Here is a 16,950-nt window from a genome sequence, read left to right as displayed (position 1 = left end):
GTGCAGAAACAGCTGTGAAAATAAATTGCATTGCTGCTGTTGCTCTGCAGCTGTTGGTCAGAGACACTCTAAAGTTGCCTGATTCTCAGCTGCTCTGCGCCTACCCCTTTTGTTGCTACTAGCAGCTTTCTCCCTGTGGTGCTATAACTGTTTCTTGATGCTTCTTGCTGGTAATTACTAGGTCAGTTGTTTAATCTTATGCCTGCTTGACTGTAGTGTATTTTATAACTTGCATTGTTAGCCTCCTCTCTGACCAGCTGAGTGTCTTTGATGATCAGTTTCTGAATTACTTTAGTGATAGTTTGATGTGCAAGGCCAGGTGCCGGGTCCTGCACTTCAGTCACAACAACCCCATGCAACGCTACAGGCTTGGGGAGGAGTGGCTGGAGAGCTGCCTGGCAGAGAAGGACCTGGGGATGCTGGTTGACAGCTGGCTAAGCATGAGCCAGCAGTGTGCCCAGGCCAAGAAGGCCAACAGCATCCTGGCTTGTATCAGGAATAGTGTGGCCAGCAGGGAAGTGATCGTGCCCCTGTACTCGGCACTGGTGAGGCCGCACCTTGAATACTGTGTTGAGTTTTGAGCCCCTCAGTACAAGAAGGACATCGAGGTGCTGGAGCATGTCCAGAGAAGGGCAACGAAGCTGGTGAAGGGTCTGGAGAGCAAGTCTGATGAGGAGCAGCTGAGGGAGCTGGGGTTGTTTAGTCTAGAGAAGAGGAGGCTGAGGGGAGACCTTATCGCTTTCTGCAACTACCTGAAATGAGGTTGTAGCAAGGTGGGTGTTGGTCTCTTCTCCCAAATTGCTAGCGATAGAACAAGAGGAAACAGCTTCAGGCTGCATAAGGGGAGGTTTAGATTGGATATTAGGAAAAATTTCCACTGAACAAGTGGTCAGGCATTGAAACAGGCTGCCCAGAGAGGTGGTGGAGTCACCGTCCCTGGAGGTATTTAAAAGAAGTGTAGACGTGGCACTTCAGGGCATAGTTTAGGAGACATGGTAGTGTTGGCTTGGTGGTTGGACTTGATGATCCTAGAGGTCTTTTCCCACATTAATGATTCTGTGATTCTACTTTTGGATAAGAACTCTGCTTATAGCTTTGCATTGCCATGTTAACTGACTTTTGTACTCTTTAAACTCTCCTCAAAACATTGCTATTCTTAAGCAGCACGTCTAGAAGTGCAGTACTTATTATAAATAGTGCAGCTTCATTAAAGATGTCTTTTAATTAAAAAAAAAATTGTAATACATTACAGTTTAATAAGATGATAGGAATGAGACATTGACTTCCCTTGTAGATAATCTGTGGAACTCTTGAGTATGTCAACTTAGTCCTCATCTCCACTTTATTCCCGCTCTGTGCAGATCAGAATGAAGAGCAAAGTCTGGGTTCCAGTAACATTGCAGAATTAAGTCCAGGAGCAATAGACTCTTGCCGAAGCGAGTATCATGCTGCTTTTAACAGCATGATGATGGAACGCATGACTACTGATATTAACGCACTCAAAAAGCAATATTCCAGGATAAAGAAGAAGCAGCAACAGCAGGTTCACCATGTGTATATCAGAGCAGGTAAAGTATCAAAACGTGCTTAATTCAGTGATTTATTACAAGTTAAGTTTGTCATAGGAGACAAGTCAAAAAACATTCTTTTACATTTAACCAAATAGACAAGAGGGACTGATGAAATATGTAACACACAGAGATGGATTGTAAATGAGAAGGTGATGTTTCTTCTTCTTTTGTCAGGATCTGAAGATGATGACCCTGGGATTTTTTTAGGTCCCAGGGACCAGCTGAACAATGGTATTTAAAGGTGTCTTTTCTATCTGGGTGCATTGTGTTGATCTCTCTGATTAAAAACTTTCAATCTTTTGGCATTCTTGGAGTTGACATGCTGATGCACTGGAAAAGTGAAATGAGGAGATGAGTACACTTCAGACCAAGTGGCAGGCAGATTCCTAGCTGGTCCGTATTATCCGAAGTCCTCTGAGTTCATCCGGGCATGGCAAATTACACAGCTGAAGAACTAGCTCAGATGTTCCATTATGGCAGACAGTTTACCTAGCCATAATGATACTGCTGTGAGGATTGAGCAGGACATCAGGTCATTATTTAGCGATCAGTGTTTTGGTGTCTATTTCTGCAAACTCAGCAAAGCAGGGGTTAGTGTGAACAGCGCGGCTGAAGGGTTTAGTGGGTGTGCAAGCTGAACACAACACAGCCCAACCGGCTTGTTCCTTCCCACTTAGATTTCATCTTTCAAAGTCAGCATTGAGCCATGCAGATGGGTCTCTGAACAACTTTTATTCTTCTTCTAGATTGCCTGAACTTGTCCTAGTAGGAGCATTTGAATGCGTACAGCTGCAATTGTTCATTAACCTAATTTATAAGGAAATGATTTTTAAAAATATTGGCAAAGTATTTGCTTTGAACAAAGGCTGTAGCGAGCAGAAACAGTGCAAACAGTAAGATGTTGATTCCCAAGGATTGCCCCCAAACACAAACCTTTCTAATCTTACTAATCATGATGCAGGGCTGGGTTTCTGGTTTAATCAAACTGTCGTCTGATTACCTAATTCTGGGTCTACTAGTCTGGTTTAATAAAAGGACCTAATAGAAAAGAGTTGGTGTGATTTATCCATTAAAAACACATTGGCTCATTCTCCTTTCCATGAGGCTTGTGTGACTGACCTCATACAGCGACTGAATTGCCTCTCACAGTTGGAAGAGAAATGAAGAAGAGGGTAAAGATCAGAAGCCAATATTAATGTTAAACTGTCAGTTACAGTACAATTCCAAAAATCGAGAAGCATTTTTTGTTATGATTTATTTTCATGGTATTCTTAGCTCAGGACTTACCCATAGGTAAGAAGCAGGGAGGGAGGACAGGAAATCTTTATTATAGATGGTACAGCTTTTTGTTTGACTCCAAGATATAAGATAAATTCAGTGTTGGGATTTTTTTGGTGGTGGGTGTATTTGGTTTTTTTGTTTAATAGCAGTCAGTCCTACAAACCTTTGCTATACCTCAAAAAAGGCATCAGATTTGGTGGTGGATCCTTAGAACATTAATTTGCTCTTTAACAATACTGTGTTTCTTTTAAACACTTTCTTTCAGACAAAGGGCCAGTTACCAGCCTCCTCCCTTCTCAGGTAAACCATTCCCCAGTGATAAACCACCTCCTTTTAGGAAAGAAGATGAAATTGAGTAACAGGTCTCTCAAAAATGCTGTTATTCACATCCCGAGTCATGCTACCGGGAAGATGTCTCCCATTCCCCAAGATGATCTTAAAACAAAACTGAACTCTCCGTGGCGCACTCACATACGCGTCCATCGAAAGAATATTGCTAGGGCCAAAGGCCAGCTGGGCTATGGGGATACCATAGGACTAATAGATGAGCAGAGCGAGAGCAGTAAAACAAATAGTCCTGGTGCAAAGGAGGAGACTTCCAAACATTCTGACTTTGGAGAAGGAAGAGGTGGCGGTTTGGATGACAGGACTGCTCGAAAAGCTGACCAGCAGTCGTCTGAGCCAGTCTCTACAGACAGTAGTACAAACATGTCAGTGGTTCAGCTAAAACTGGAAGCATTGGAGCTCACCACAGATAACAAAACCGATGCTGAATCAACATCCCATCAGTGCGGGCAGCCACGTTTATCAGAGTCCTCCAGTTCATCCAGCGACAATGGAAACCTGGCTAAATCTCCCCAGCCTGGGAACTCAAAGCCGCAAGTCTTCAATCCTTTTCCCAGTGTCAAGCCTCTTCGAAAGTCAGCTACAGCCAGGAATTTGGGGCTGTATGGCCCCACGGAAAGAACCCCGACTGTACACTTCCCACAAATGAGCAGAAGTTTCAGTAAGTCTGCCAGTGGCAACAGTGGGACCAGGAAACGATGATGTACTACCGGCACTTCGTATTTCTGACAGCAACAAAAAATTTGTATGCTTTTTTTAAATGTGTGTGTGTATGTGTGTCCCAGAGCGTTTCTAATCTTTAGGTAGGTAATGGGGACAAAAGTGGTTACCAGAAGTATAAATATGTGTCTTTGAAAATTGTGCTCCCGTGTTGTTATGGGATAGATTAGTGAAGATGGACTCTGGCACCCTATTGACGATTCTGATGGTTCTGTGGTAAACTAAACATTGATTTGCAGTGTGAGGCATACCGTTTCTTTAAATTTAACTCAGGCATAAAATCACTGGCTGCCTTCAACCCGTCAGTCCCCATGGCTGCCCCCTGTCTCTTTCAAAGCTCGAAGGACAAATTGTCTGGTGCAGCAGGCAGGTATAACAGTTTTTATGACTCTTATGCAGCTTCTCTGTTAGACCTCATCATCATGGGTAGCTGGAGGAGCCATGACTAACAGAAGCACAAGCAGCCCTAGCACTCGAAAGTATCACTTTGTGTTCAACATTCCCACTAATCTACCCGCCCACCTGGCTTCAGACGTTCTTGAGAAGCATTTTGTGGTTCTCTTCCCACAGCAGTCCTCTGCTGATACTGGTTTTAATACAAATGTAATGTAAAAATAATTTTTAATATAAATATAATGCATGAGAATAGCAGACCTAAGTCCATCCACAGCTCTGGTTTGCTCCTTTTGTGTTGCATGTGTACATACGTACTTTTCTGTTAGCTACTGCTGGAGAGTTGCAGCACTGCAAAATTAGGTACAACTGTATGTGTAGCTGTATGAGTATTACGGTACATCTTGACTGTAATCTAGATTACAGGCTTGTAATTAAATTATATTTTCTAGTTTAGCAGTAGGTAAAATATATGAATCTTCCAAAGTAGTTTAGGGTTTTAAATACTAGAAGTAGAGTGATTAGATACCTAGGGTGCCACTTATCGTTAAAAGCCAACTCATCAGCCACTATGTACGTGGGGTGGGCCCATGGGACTGCTGTGGGCTTCCAGGGCTTGGTTCTCATTTGGTGGGAAAGAGCAATGGCAAAGCGATAAGCTTGAGTATTTACTTCAAAATCAAAAAGCAAAGCTGGTGAATACCATAAGACAAGTACTTTTTTTTCTCTATACACTAAATAGGCAAGCAGAGAAACTAAATGTGAACAACTCAACTTCAGGGATGCACAGTTAGGCACTCTAAAAATTACAGGTTGCTCATAAAAATGTTACAGCTCTGCTGTGAATTGTACGTATCGACTGTGCTCCATTACCTTATTGCTTCCACCTTTCCCATGACGTGAAAGTGCAATTACTTTAAACCGGAGTAAAAGCACTAATGATGAATCACTGTATGTAATACCTTTCCTCCTTCTTTAAAATTCTTTGTTAAATTTGTGAATAAATATATCATTGTCTATTTATTAATGTATCCCATAACTGATAGGATGTGATACCAGTTTTACTCTATACCATGATTTATAAGCTGTACAATATACCCTGTTTATTGTTGTGGGGACAGTTTTATTTTGTTGTTGTTTTATACAAGTGTATGCATATAAAATAATATACAAGTATGAACACTATAAATATAAAACACATGTAGTTCAGATCTTGCCCCTGCCTTATTTTCAGATCATAGTAGTATTGTCACTAATGATTATTTATAGCGCTAAGTAAATTTAAAGTAATGTAGAATTTAGTTGCTGATCATGGACTGTACGAGAATTGTTTCTGCCTTGATTTAGAAGAAATGGACTTCTCAAAATTTTACTGTGAATCATTTGCCCCAGTTTTTCTTAGCTTCGGTGTATCATGCAGCTGTATACTGAACCAGTAAAAATAAAAGGACTGTCATTCTGCAAAACCTGATGAAATGTTGCAAGTACATGAATGAATTTTCAGTGTGTTAAGGTGTGATTAAGCAATGGAAAATTAGCAATCATTGCAGGGATGTTGGTTGGAAGAAAGAAATTCCAATAGAATAGTAATTCTAGTGTATCAGACCTAATCAATAATCAACGGGCGTGCTCTGAGGGTCTACTTGGACCGTTAGGATTGAGGCAAAGGAACCATGGCAACTCAGTGCATTAGTTTGGTGATGTTTGCTGCAGGGATAAACAACATGAAATTGTTCATATAGAAATAAGGTGGGTGATTTCACCGTTCCGTGTTTTTCCTTGACCTTCTTGCGATGAGTTACCCGGTGCCTGTCCACAGGCAGCAGTCACACCTGGCCGAGTGGCAGGGAGCCAACGGCATCATCTGACACCAGCTCCACTGAAGCATGAAGAGGCAAAAATTCATCCGAATGGATCCCTGTCCTTGTCAATCCTTTGCTTGCTCCAGTTCTACTTCCTTTTTGTTGGCAGAAGATTCGTTCAAGGCAAGGGGTTGTCGTGGAGCCCCATGGTGATTTGAGACACGCAGTCATCCCAGACGAGCACATTCAGCCTGTATGTCATCAGCCAGCAGGGACTGGTCGGGTGACTGGTTTCTCAAGCAGCCAGAAACTGCTGTGTTTGGACACCTCTGCATTGGTGACGGCATTCTTGCAAGGGTGTACACCTCTGGGAGGGTCATGGGTGGGAAGGGTGGATCCAGCGCACTGCAGGGAAGTGCAGGTGTGAACGATATCTTCTGCACATCCTTCCTCACTGGAGAGCCCGGAGACCCTTCAGGGCTTGCACAAGCTATCTTTGTCATGAGGTATTTAACATGATTTAGGACACAGAAGTGTTTTGCGGTGTAAGACCATGTCAGGCTACCTGATGCTCAGGCCCAGCCTCCCCCAGCCTGCAGGATGCCATTTCAGCTGCGCTTCATCCTACAAGAAGCATACAGCACTTACTGGCTCACCGCAGGTTTAAAAAGAACCACAAATGTTTCCAAAGTCTTTTTCTGATAAAACCATATCAAACCACACTGGCTTACCACAAATAAGCGGGCAGGCATAGTGGTGGCATGGGAGGCGATGCATTGGGTGGAGATGTTGGGAGGAGGGAAGGAGCAACCCATCCAGGCAAGGTGCAAAAAGTTTTGAGGGAAAGCAAACTCCTTGGTGCCTATGTGTCTTTTTAGGTCGTTTGTTTATAAACAACAAATCAAAGGATCAGATCCATGGCATACCACTCCCTGCCCCTCCTTCATGCATTCAAAAGTGTTCATGGACTTGACTGATGCCAGTGAGGAGCCACATCACGTGTCGTTGTTGTCCACCTGCTTGGTAGCCCCAGTGCTTGCTCCCAGCCTGCCCGGGCAGGAGGGAGACGCCAGCAGAGAGCCCTCCGATGCGGTTCACTGCAGCTCGGTTCGCACAGTGAGTTGTCAAAGGGAGCAAACGCTCGAATCCCAGCCAGTGTAAAACATGTTCTGTCATTGCTGGCACACCAGACTTCTCGTGGCCTGTGCCCTGAGCCAGCTCTGCAGGGAGGGTGTAGCTATAATGACACTGCCCCAAAACCAGGCTAGTAAGTGTTGCTAACTGACAGGTGTGCCAGGCCATCGCTGGATGGATGTGGCCGTGCAACGCTGGGTGAAGCTTGCCATGCTATCTGCAGCTCTGCAATGCTTTGCAGACCTGTGCGTGCTCAGAGCACGGCTTGCACCAGTTTGCAGGGGGTCTGGTGGATTTATGCACTGCTCAACTCACATTAGCACTTGGGATGTAATCCTCCACGTCTGGTTTGTCAGCAGTCACCCTGCCGGTCTGGTAGAAGGGACTGCTACGTGATACCTTGTACGCTCTTTCCTTCTCTCAAGGGTGTGTACAATTTTTCATTATCACTTGTTGGTTTTCTAATATTTTATACTGGTGATGCCAGGAAATTTTTTGAGCAGTCCCTCATTTTTTTTGAATACTGGAGCAGGAGAGACAGGTGCTTTCTGCATTGCAGCACTCAATAATTTTTGCAACCGTTGCTATGCGCGTTTGGCTTGTTCTTTTTCTTTGTGAACTCCCAACCCTTGTTTGTGTTCATTATCTGCGTGTTTGATAACAGCTTTCAGGGAGATAAGGATAGCCATGCTGGCCAGCTTAGCCCAGCATCTTTTCTCTGACCACTAATGGTTGGAAACACCTCAGAAAGGAGTCTTGTAGGAACACGGTGATTCCAGAGACAGCCTTCCCTTAGGGCAGTCATCCAATTTTGTCTGGGTTATGCACATCACACAGAGGTGAAGTGGCTGGCCAGGCCAGCAGCTCATCCACAGCAAACCAGCGGCATCCTAATCTAGGCAGCTGCATGTACAGTGGGGACCACAAACAGTAGTTCAGTAGCAAAGTTTCCTCCTCCACATGAAAAGAATAATAAGCGAGACATAGGCAGGAATGAAAAGAATAACAAACACCAGAAAATATGAGCCTGAAACAGTAACTGTCGCTGTGATTCCTGCTGTGTGCCAGTTTGCCTCTGCAGGCTCCGCTTGCACTTCGAGCGCATGGAGGTTCCTCCCCTCCAGGCTGACCAGCCTCCCCTTGCTTTGGGAGATGCTACAGGACTGGTGTGAGGCATCCTCTGAAGGGGCAGGTGGTGGGAGCAGGCTGGAAAGTCTCACAGACCCTCAGAAAGTCAGACATGGCTGAAAACCCGGGACCAGCACTTCACACAGCCCATGCGGTGATGGAGGACACACAGGCAGTAGTTCCCAAACTGGTTTTTCAGCCCTTTTCGCACACACCCAATGGTGTTGCTCTGCTCCTCTGCTCACTGCCCATAATAGCTCCTCTGCTGCATGCGTGCACGTACCTTGCTCTCCCTTCCTAATGGCTCCAGTGGCTTCTCCAAATGACACACAGGTACAAACACTGGCCCCTGAGTCCAGGGCAGGAGCCAGTCGGTGCAGGTATACCAGAAGGCCACCTGTGGATGGAAGGGGTTTGGCCAGCAAGAAGAAAGCAAGTTTATTCTTAGGCAAAGTGGGTAAGGTCTCTAGCAACTGTCCAGCATAGGTATAGGAGTCCAATGTTAGAACTTTGAATAGCTCGCCTGCATCAGTCACTTATGCTCAGGGAGAGGAGAGTGAGCGAAGCCTTGCGAGGTGTGAACTTGTAGTTCCAGGCACCAAAAGTGGTGTCAGAAAACTTAAAATTTTTTCACAACTGGGACTTACAATTGCAGCTTTCCATACTTTTCTAATTACGGCTTTTCACAAAACCAGTTTTCTTTCTATATTTTTTTAAATAAATGTAGGTCTATTGCTCTGTTTTATCTGCACCAAAATACAGCTGTAAACCTGATTGTCTTCTGCCCCTTCTCACACTACCAGTCACTTGCATTAGACATCATGCCCTTCTGAACTCCAGATTACTGTATATGATAATTTTTTTACACTGTTTCCCCTGCACTAGTAAACTTATCCCCCAGCTGGAAAAATACCACTCACTGCCTGGCCTCTAGCACTCTTGGGGAAGAGGCCTTTCTTCAGAGGGAACAGAAGGGCTGTTGTCCACTTGGCAGAGGGACAGATGACTTGGTGTTGCCTGACACGTTCTCTGTCCCCACTAGCCAGCGCTGAGTCACCGGTTTCCATCCAGACTGGAAAGTGTTTGTTCCACTCATGCCAAAGAGATGCTTCTTCTGCCATCATGTGAGAAGCAAGCTGTCACACACCGCTGCTGAACCTCCAGGCCGGTGTGACGGACAGAGGAGAGGGTTGGTGGGGGATGTCACTGTTGCAGTCTGCAAGATATGAGAGCATCTTCTGTGAAAGTGCCAAAATATCTGACCACGAAGATGCAATATTGCTAACTACTAGAGGTTAGACCAGTTTTGCAGCCAATACCACCAGCAGGTCAGTGACGCATCCCCTGGCCTCAGCCCGCACCATGCCTTTCTGTGTTCGTATCAATTTGTGGTGATCTAGGAGCGGTCACTAGATGCCACTGGTGCTCCATGCAAACACAGCCATGCTGTGGTTCATGTGAAAGGATACACAGGTGTAGCTTAGTGTTTCCAATTTTTCTTTCATTTTCGATCAGATGTGGAGCAGTTTCCAGGCCACTCACCCTTGATTTTCACATTGCAGCCTCTCTGCTCTGTTTGACTCCTCTTAATAAGCTTGCTAACCTTAAGCAGTGATCCCAAAGTATGGAGAGAGCCTAACAGTGTATCGTTGGAAACAGTGCCCATAGCAGTACACTGAAACACTCTTGAGAGTTTAGAGGCTCTTTCTTAGTTAGTGGTATAATAAATTTTCTCTGGAGGATGAGCTGGCAAACACTGTTCAGGTGGCAGGCATGTGAAGGAAGCTTGCTAGTTTCACTGGGTGCCTTGTAGAGACTTGGTTTGTCTTAAGAGTGGGTCAGCAATGACAAGAAGATGCTGCTGGTCATGAATCAGCTGAGATATTTCTCTCCCAAATACTGGAGCTGAGCTGTTCCATGCTGGAGGCTGAAAGAAAAAAAAATCTTTCTGTCAAACTTCTGTAAACACAAAACATAGCTAAACTAATGAGTACCTCATCTCAGGTACTTGCCAGCTCGCTGGCCTGCCCTGTGGACCTTACTATTGAACCCATGAGTGTTTCAAGCTTCTGGAGTTTCCTCCACCGAGAGCTGGAATTTGCAGTCCATCTGCCTGTCCTCAGCAATCAGTACTGACTTCTCAGGTCCACGTCTGCCCCAGACACAGCCATTGCCAGCATCCTAGCTGCATGAGATGAGCCTTGGATTTACAGTTCAATTTTTCAGGAGCATGCTCTGCAAATCTTTGTGACCAGACTCACACACAGACTTGACACAGCCTGACTGAATGTGCACTAGCTGCTTTACTGCCAGGAAAAAAGCACCTGTTCAATGCACGTCACTTGAAAAACAAACACCTTAGATCCATTTAAGGACTCAGGCTCTTAAAACAGGACCAAGATGTTATTAAGATGCTTAAAAAGAAACACAACCCTTGCTCAGCTACTGCACAGCAGCAGAGGCCCTTGGTGCTCTGTAAAATTTCCCTGGTTGGCTTCAGCACTCACAGAGCACATAGAGCGCTGCCTTTGCTTAGGTCACCTCTGCATCCCTTGGCTAATCCACATGCGAGCAAAAACATAGTCAAACCAAACTGAAAAAATGACTCTGACTAACTCTGAGATTTGGCTGGCACAGCTAGAGCTTGCCATTCAATAATGAATTTCAGCACAGGACATATCTTGATGTGCCTGGGCAGAGCCAGAAATGGACTGGTTTTGGTCATTAAACCAAGCCATGCCTAAAGAGAGTGTGGTCATTTCTAGCTCTGACCAAATGTGATTAGTCCAACAATATCTGGGGAAATTCAGCATTTAGTCGCTTTTAATTTCTATTTCAAGATATACTTCAAAGAAAGGCATTACTTTTATCCTCAGAATTTGTCTTTTCCTTTTACGGCCAGTGATGTCGATGACCAGGGTCCTTAAGCCCGAACAGTCCCAACCAACAGTTCCCTTCCTGAACAACTGTTCAGGAGAACAGAACAACTGTCTTCACTGTTGAGTACCGCATACGTAGGGGCATTCTCTGTGCCACCTGTTGAGGTGGTGACACTGCAGAGGCAAACTCAAGTTCCAGAACACAGGGACATGGTTCTGTGCTGCCTACACACGATGGACAGTTTCATCCAGTGGGCTGTGGATTCATGAGGGTGAAAGGGGAGGAAGGCATTGACCTTTTCTAAAGTCTTGTAAAAATGTCTTGTTTAAAAAAATAGCTATAGGTGCATCCGTGCATCTACTGGAAAGGCTGCAAATCATGAAGAGTGGAAAAACTCTGTCTCAGAGATCTGGCCACTCATATGGATGAGGGAGACCTAGACCCTAGCACCCAAATGTGGTTAGATTTTACATTATGCATAATTATGTAAAAAGAGGATGGAGCCCTGTGCAGGGAATAATCTCAACCTGGGGCACTTTTCTTTAGATTAATGAAAAAGGATTGAAAGATACCAGTGACATAATTTAAATATACAATCTATATTAAGGATAACCGATAATAAATCTCCTGTGTCATTCCCAGCTTTCTTCTCCGTTTCTATTTGCTGGTGAGTACAGAAATGAGACGTGGGCACCTTTGGCTATGGGGAAGACCAACTGTACTTTAAGCTGAAGTGGGTACTGACTCCGAGATGGCACTTGGGAAGGATAGCATGGATAGATAAGAGAGGGAGTACAAGAAGAGATTATTTTTTTTCTAATCTGTATTTTGAACATACAGATGTCAGTATACCTTTTTCTTTCAAGGACACACAGAGCATCTGGCATTTAGCTGTTATATTTGTTACCTTACAGGTATTACCAATCTGTATGGTGAGCGTTGACTGCTATTTGAATAATAATATTTGAATGATAACTTGCTCTAACCATTCCTCTCTCAGTGTATGAAGTGTGAAGACACCTGAAGCAGCAGCCTGCAGAAAAGGTGATGGTATCTGGTCTCTGGAGCCCTGTTCAGCCCTTGATGATATGTTAGAAGGACCAGAGCACTACAAACACATGCAAGGTTGGTATTTGCTGAATTCAATACAGGAGAAAAGTGAACAGGAAACTTCCTTACCATAATGAAGCTGTAGCTCCACAGTTTGTATGGACAGGTGATATATTTTTACCGTGCTCACCTACTAGCAGGTTATCATGCAGTGTCACTGGTGTTAATACTGACTCGTGCTTCCATAAGCTGTTGTTGGACTCCAGGTAAAGGAGTCAGAAAGGTTCTGGGTTTGACTTATGCCTTCCCACATTGCCTCCATGGCAAACAGTTTGGTGCCACCACTGTTAAAGCTGGCAAACTGAAAATTTTCTATTCCTTCTTTCCTTCCTTCCATCTTTCCTTCCTTCCATCTTTCCTTCCTTCCTTCTTGCCTGCCTGCCTCATCTTGTCTCCCTTCCTGCCTGCCTTTTTCCCTCCTTCTTTCATCCCCAAATAGAACAAGAGCATTTTCTAGAGGTGGTAAAAAAGCTGCACAGTGGTACCTGGCCTGGATGTGATGTTTCATTTATCCAGCTTTCCGTTTCATATTTATTTCTCCTTACTCTTGCACAAGATCTGTGATGTGTGTCCAGGCTTCCAGGGAAAATTGTGGAATGATTTATCTCTGTTCCACTACACTGCAGGGACCTGTGTGCACCATCTGGTGATGAACAAAGCCATTTTTGACACCTACGTTCCTGTTATGAACCAGGCACCACTTTCCTGGTTTTCTTCATGTCTACTCTGTCCTCATCAAATTTTTTTTTGGTCTTCCTCCTGTGTTACAAGCTCTCCCAGTTAGATATTGAGTCAGAGGTGGATTTCTTTAGTCTTTTTTTTTTCTTTTTTGGAGGCTTAGCTGCTAATATCAGGCTATACCCCCAAAAAACCCCAAAACTCTTCCTCAGTTTTCTTTACAAAACTGAAAGGGGAACACTGTGTTTCTAGCTTTCTTAGGTTCAAGAAGGTTTTTGCCAAAAATTTGGACATGAGAAGGGAAAAAGTTCTCCCAAAGTTATTATCTCTCTTTTGAATCTGGATGCTTTTAGAGGTTCCATGTGTGATTTCTTAGCATTTTGACATGAACAAATGGTGCTGTCCTTCAAAATAAAGAGACTAGTCGTTATTCAAATTCACAGCAGCAAATAAATAACCTGCCTCATGAAGGCACCTTTTCTTAGAGTATGATGAGCCAGAAAATGCAGAAGCTTAAAGCAAGGTGGGAGCAAGGCTCCAGCCTGGGGAGGCTCGGGGTGGGCATGGCTTTTCTCTTCTCTTGCTGTACAGAAACCTGTGCTCTGCCTTCCTTTCTTAGAAAACAGGTAAAGTCCATATCTGAGACTACATTTTGGCACTTGCTGGAATCACTTCAGTAAAATACAAGTAATATGAGGGAATTACTACACAGCTAACACTGCTGCAGGACGAGTTGCAGGTTAAAATCGCTCACTGTCAGCGTATTTCACTGCTACTATTTCACTGCTGCTCAGGGAAGATGGAGACGCTGGGACTTTGCTGCAGTCAAAACTGACTACGTCAATAGTGAGTGAGCGAAATACAGTTATTTTTATTTCGAAGGTGTGTTCTGCTCAGAGGTGCTGTTGAAGAATATGGAAAGCTTTGATGAAGGTACTTTGATGATGATGAAAAGAGCCATCACATATGTGTAGAAATAAAAAGGAATTCCTTCTTTTATCTTCTCATTTTCTCGCACAATGGACTGACTAATTGGAAATGGGACTTCTAAGTTGCATCTTGATTATTCACCAGCTTTTAAACTCCATCCAGGATCACAGAAGAGAGAGTAAGTCCTGCTTGCTTTTCTGTCAGGCAGAACATGTGCCCACATGATTTTCAAGCTCTGCCATTCACATATGCAGATCGTTACAGATTAAATGTATTCTTCATGTTGTTTTGCTCACTACTCCCATGCAGAGATGGATGCTCTAATCCTGAAGTTATTACTCTCAGAATAAGTGTTGCAATATGAGTATGTTGTCTGGGGTGTATTGCCAGGCCCTCTTTTGGCTTTTGAAATCATATGCAATGTTGCCGTGATGCAGATTTTTAGTTTGCTTGTACCACAGGCTCTTGTTTCAAGTTAAGGCCACCTCGGGATGAGAAGAAGATGTCATCTTAGGGCCTTAGCTGCCTTCAGATGGTGGTCTCAGCTGAGGAAGGATGGATTCCTCCTTCCCTTAGTGTTTGAAAGATTCTTGGGCCTATTGAAGGCAGCTGAGACGTGAGAGCAAGGTGCCCCTTGCCCACCTTCCTTGGGCATAGTGTACCTCTAAATCAAGCCGTGTTTCCAGCTTGATCTGTGGGTTCAGCCCAGCTCTTCAGCTATGACAACTGCTCTGTGGGATGCCTCCATCTACGCTGTGGCTGTTTTCTTTGGAGGAGAAGGGGAACTGCTCATGAGGCTAGGAACACTGCCCTAGCAGCCAAGCGTCGCCTTTCCCTGCATTTTCTGTATGTTCTCACAAGAGTATGATTTTAAGGCTGAAGTACAGGAATTCTGCCTCCTTGGCTTTATCCTCATAACATCCTGTAGTGGCTTAGACCCGTGACCTAGACAGCACAGCAGTGGCTGTGGGAGGCTGAGCAGGACAACAGGGAAAGGAAGAGGATTTGTGGGGAAGGAGCATCCCATCGGCAGCCAGCCAGCCAGGAACTGCCACCATCAATAACATAGCCTGTGGGGAGGGGGTGTCCCAAAACTGGCATCCAGCCCCAGTGGCAGCTGCCATTGTGCCACCCTGATTTACCACATTGGGTTTTAGTCTGTGACCAGAGAGCTAAAAAGCAGAAAGTTTAGCAGAATTTGGACTATCATTTGCTGCTGTTGAGAGCTAAATGAAAAAACGTAACCAAGCTGATGAGCAAAATCCCTTTATCTGGCAGTCACAGAGCTCTGTGTAGGAAAGCTGAAGAACTACACAGGGGAAGGTTTCTGTAGGGCTGCACAGCGCTCTAATACTTGTAGAAAAAGTGGGAAGCTGGCAGAATGATTTTGAGCACCGCCTACTGGTACATTAATCACTAACAGTTTACTCGTGTATAAAAGTAAAGCACTGAATGAAACGAGGCTGATTTGGTCCCAAAGAGTGGAGCATAGAGCTGACAGGAAAAGTGGACTAATATTTTGCAAGGAAGGGGGTTGAAACATTCTTGGTGGACTTTGCTAGATTTAGTGAAAATAAAATGAAGCAAAAGAAAAAAATCTAGCAGTGTTGACAATACCTCACACTCACATTTTTAATGAAACATTGTGATTTTGAGCTTCTATTTTTACAATGTTTACATTATGTGACCTAATGCATATCATATGGCCTGTATCATTAAAAAAACCCCTCAATTGACTTGGAATGTCCCAGTCCTCTGGCATTTTACTTTTGGGAGGAGCGTGAGGTATTTTTGCTCCCCCAACTTGACTGTTAGAGAAGGGAGGAGGCGTTTGTCCTTCCCTCCATTTGGCACACAATATATGACTGCCTTTATGTAAACAGCAGGTTCATCTGAGCACTAGGTTACCCACAGAACAGGCGGCCTCCTGAGTTTTGCTAACTGCTGGGGCCTGAGGGCTCAGCGCAATAAAAACTTGAGTTGCCCACAGAATAGCTATTCAGATTAATCTGAAACCTAAGGCAGATTTTGGTCCTTCTTAGAAAATACTCTGCTTCTCTGGTGTTTGTTGTTGTTTCTTACAAAGACGGAATTGAACTGATCTCCCAAATTAGGGTGCTCAGAGATGTGCAATATAAGATGTGACTGGTGAGACTACAATACACAGATTAAGTAAATAAGGAAGTCGTTAAGGGGCAGAGAAGCCCTTAAGGTATGGAGTGGCTTTTAGTTTGAGGAAGAATAGGTATATAAGCTCTCATTTTACATTAAATTTTACCCTTCCTTTCTGCAACACACTGTAAGTCAATCAACTTTTTGCTGTGACTTAAGCAGAAAACAATCTCCCCATTCTGTTTTTTCTTGCTCACAGGCGTCTTGGATTCAAGAGAAAGCTTTCTGACTTGGATTAAACTATTTGCTCAGTTTAGTGGAAGTTTTTGACGTTATTCAGTATTTCACAATGGCACCAACAGGAAATGTATCAGCACAGGGATTCTACTTAATTAACAAGCTGCCAGGAACACCCCCGGGACAGGAGAGGAGAAAGGCCATTGCAAGGCATGGCTGGAATTCGAGTAGGGGAGGTAAGGAAAGATTATGCCAGGGAGGAGGTGTCCTGCAACATGGCAGTAGAAGAAATGAAAAGGAAAGAATAAATCTGAAGAACAGTAGAAAAAAATAAACCAAAATTTTTCAGTTTTCTTCCACACATTCCTCTGTTTTCTTGCTTTTTGAACCCTGTCAGGCACCTCGTCTCAGAGATGGCTAAACCATCTTTGTTACCTAAACGTGTCTTCCTTTTTTTGCTTGGAGTTGTTTGACAGGGACGTGTATCTGGAGATGCTTGAGGACAAATATGCCCCGTGACCATTGTCAGGGCAGTGGTAGCTCCCTGCTGCATGGAGGCTTGGAACCTCTGCAAAGCTTCTCTCTCTCCCCCCTCTCTAGAATGGGTACCTTGCTCCTGAGCACCCCAA

The 16,950-nt window shown here is 44.2% G+C and overlaps 1 protein-coding gene across 7 annotated transcripts in view; it reads left to right on the top strand.

The window, feature by feature from the left end:
• TBC1D30 (TBC1 domain family member 30) overlaps positions 1-5,781 on the top strand; it is a 58,250-nt gene extending 52,469 nt beyond the window's left edge. For 5 of the 7 annotated variants that reach the window (XM_075080896.1, XM_075080895.1, XM_075080893.1 and 2 more), the window contains 3 exons: positions 1,362-1,568; positions 1,746-1,802; positions 3,118-5,781. In XM_075080896.1, the coding sequence (XP_074936997.1) occupies positions 1,362-1,568; positions 1,746-1,802; positions 3,118-3,899 (1,046 nt within the window). In that variant the 3' untranslated portion in view covers positions 3,900-5,781. The remainder of the gene's footprint in view (positions 1-1,361; positions 1,569-1,745; positions 1,803-3,117) is intronic. The other 2 variants (XM_075080897.1, XM_075080894.1) reach the window with 1 other exon arrangement.
• Positions 5,782-16,950: the final 11,169 nt, after the last annotated feature.

The sequence above is a fragment of the Phalacrocorax aristotelis genome, chromosome 1 (genome assembly GCF_949628215.1).
Source record: "Phalacrocorax aristotelis chromosome 1, bGulAri2.1, whole genome shotgun sequence".
NCBI classification, from domain to species: domain Eukaryota; kingdom Metazoa; phylum Chordata; class Aves; order Suliformes; family Phalacrocoracidae; genus Phalacrocorax; species Phalacrocorax aristotelis.
The sequence above is the reverse complement of the archived record's forward strand: the minus strand, read 5'-3'. Positions and strand labels throughout refer to the sequence as shown.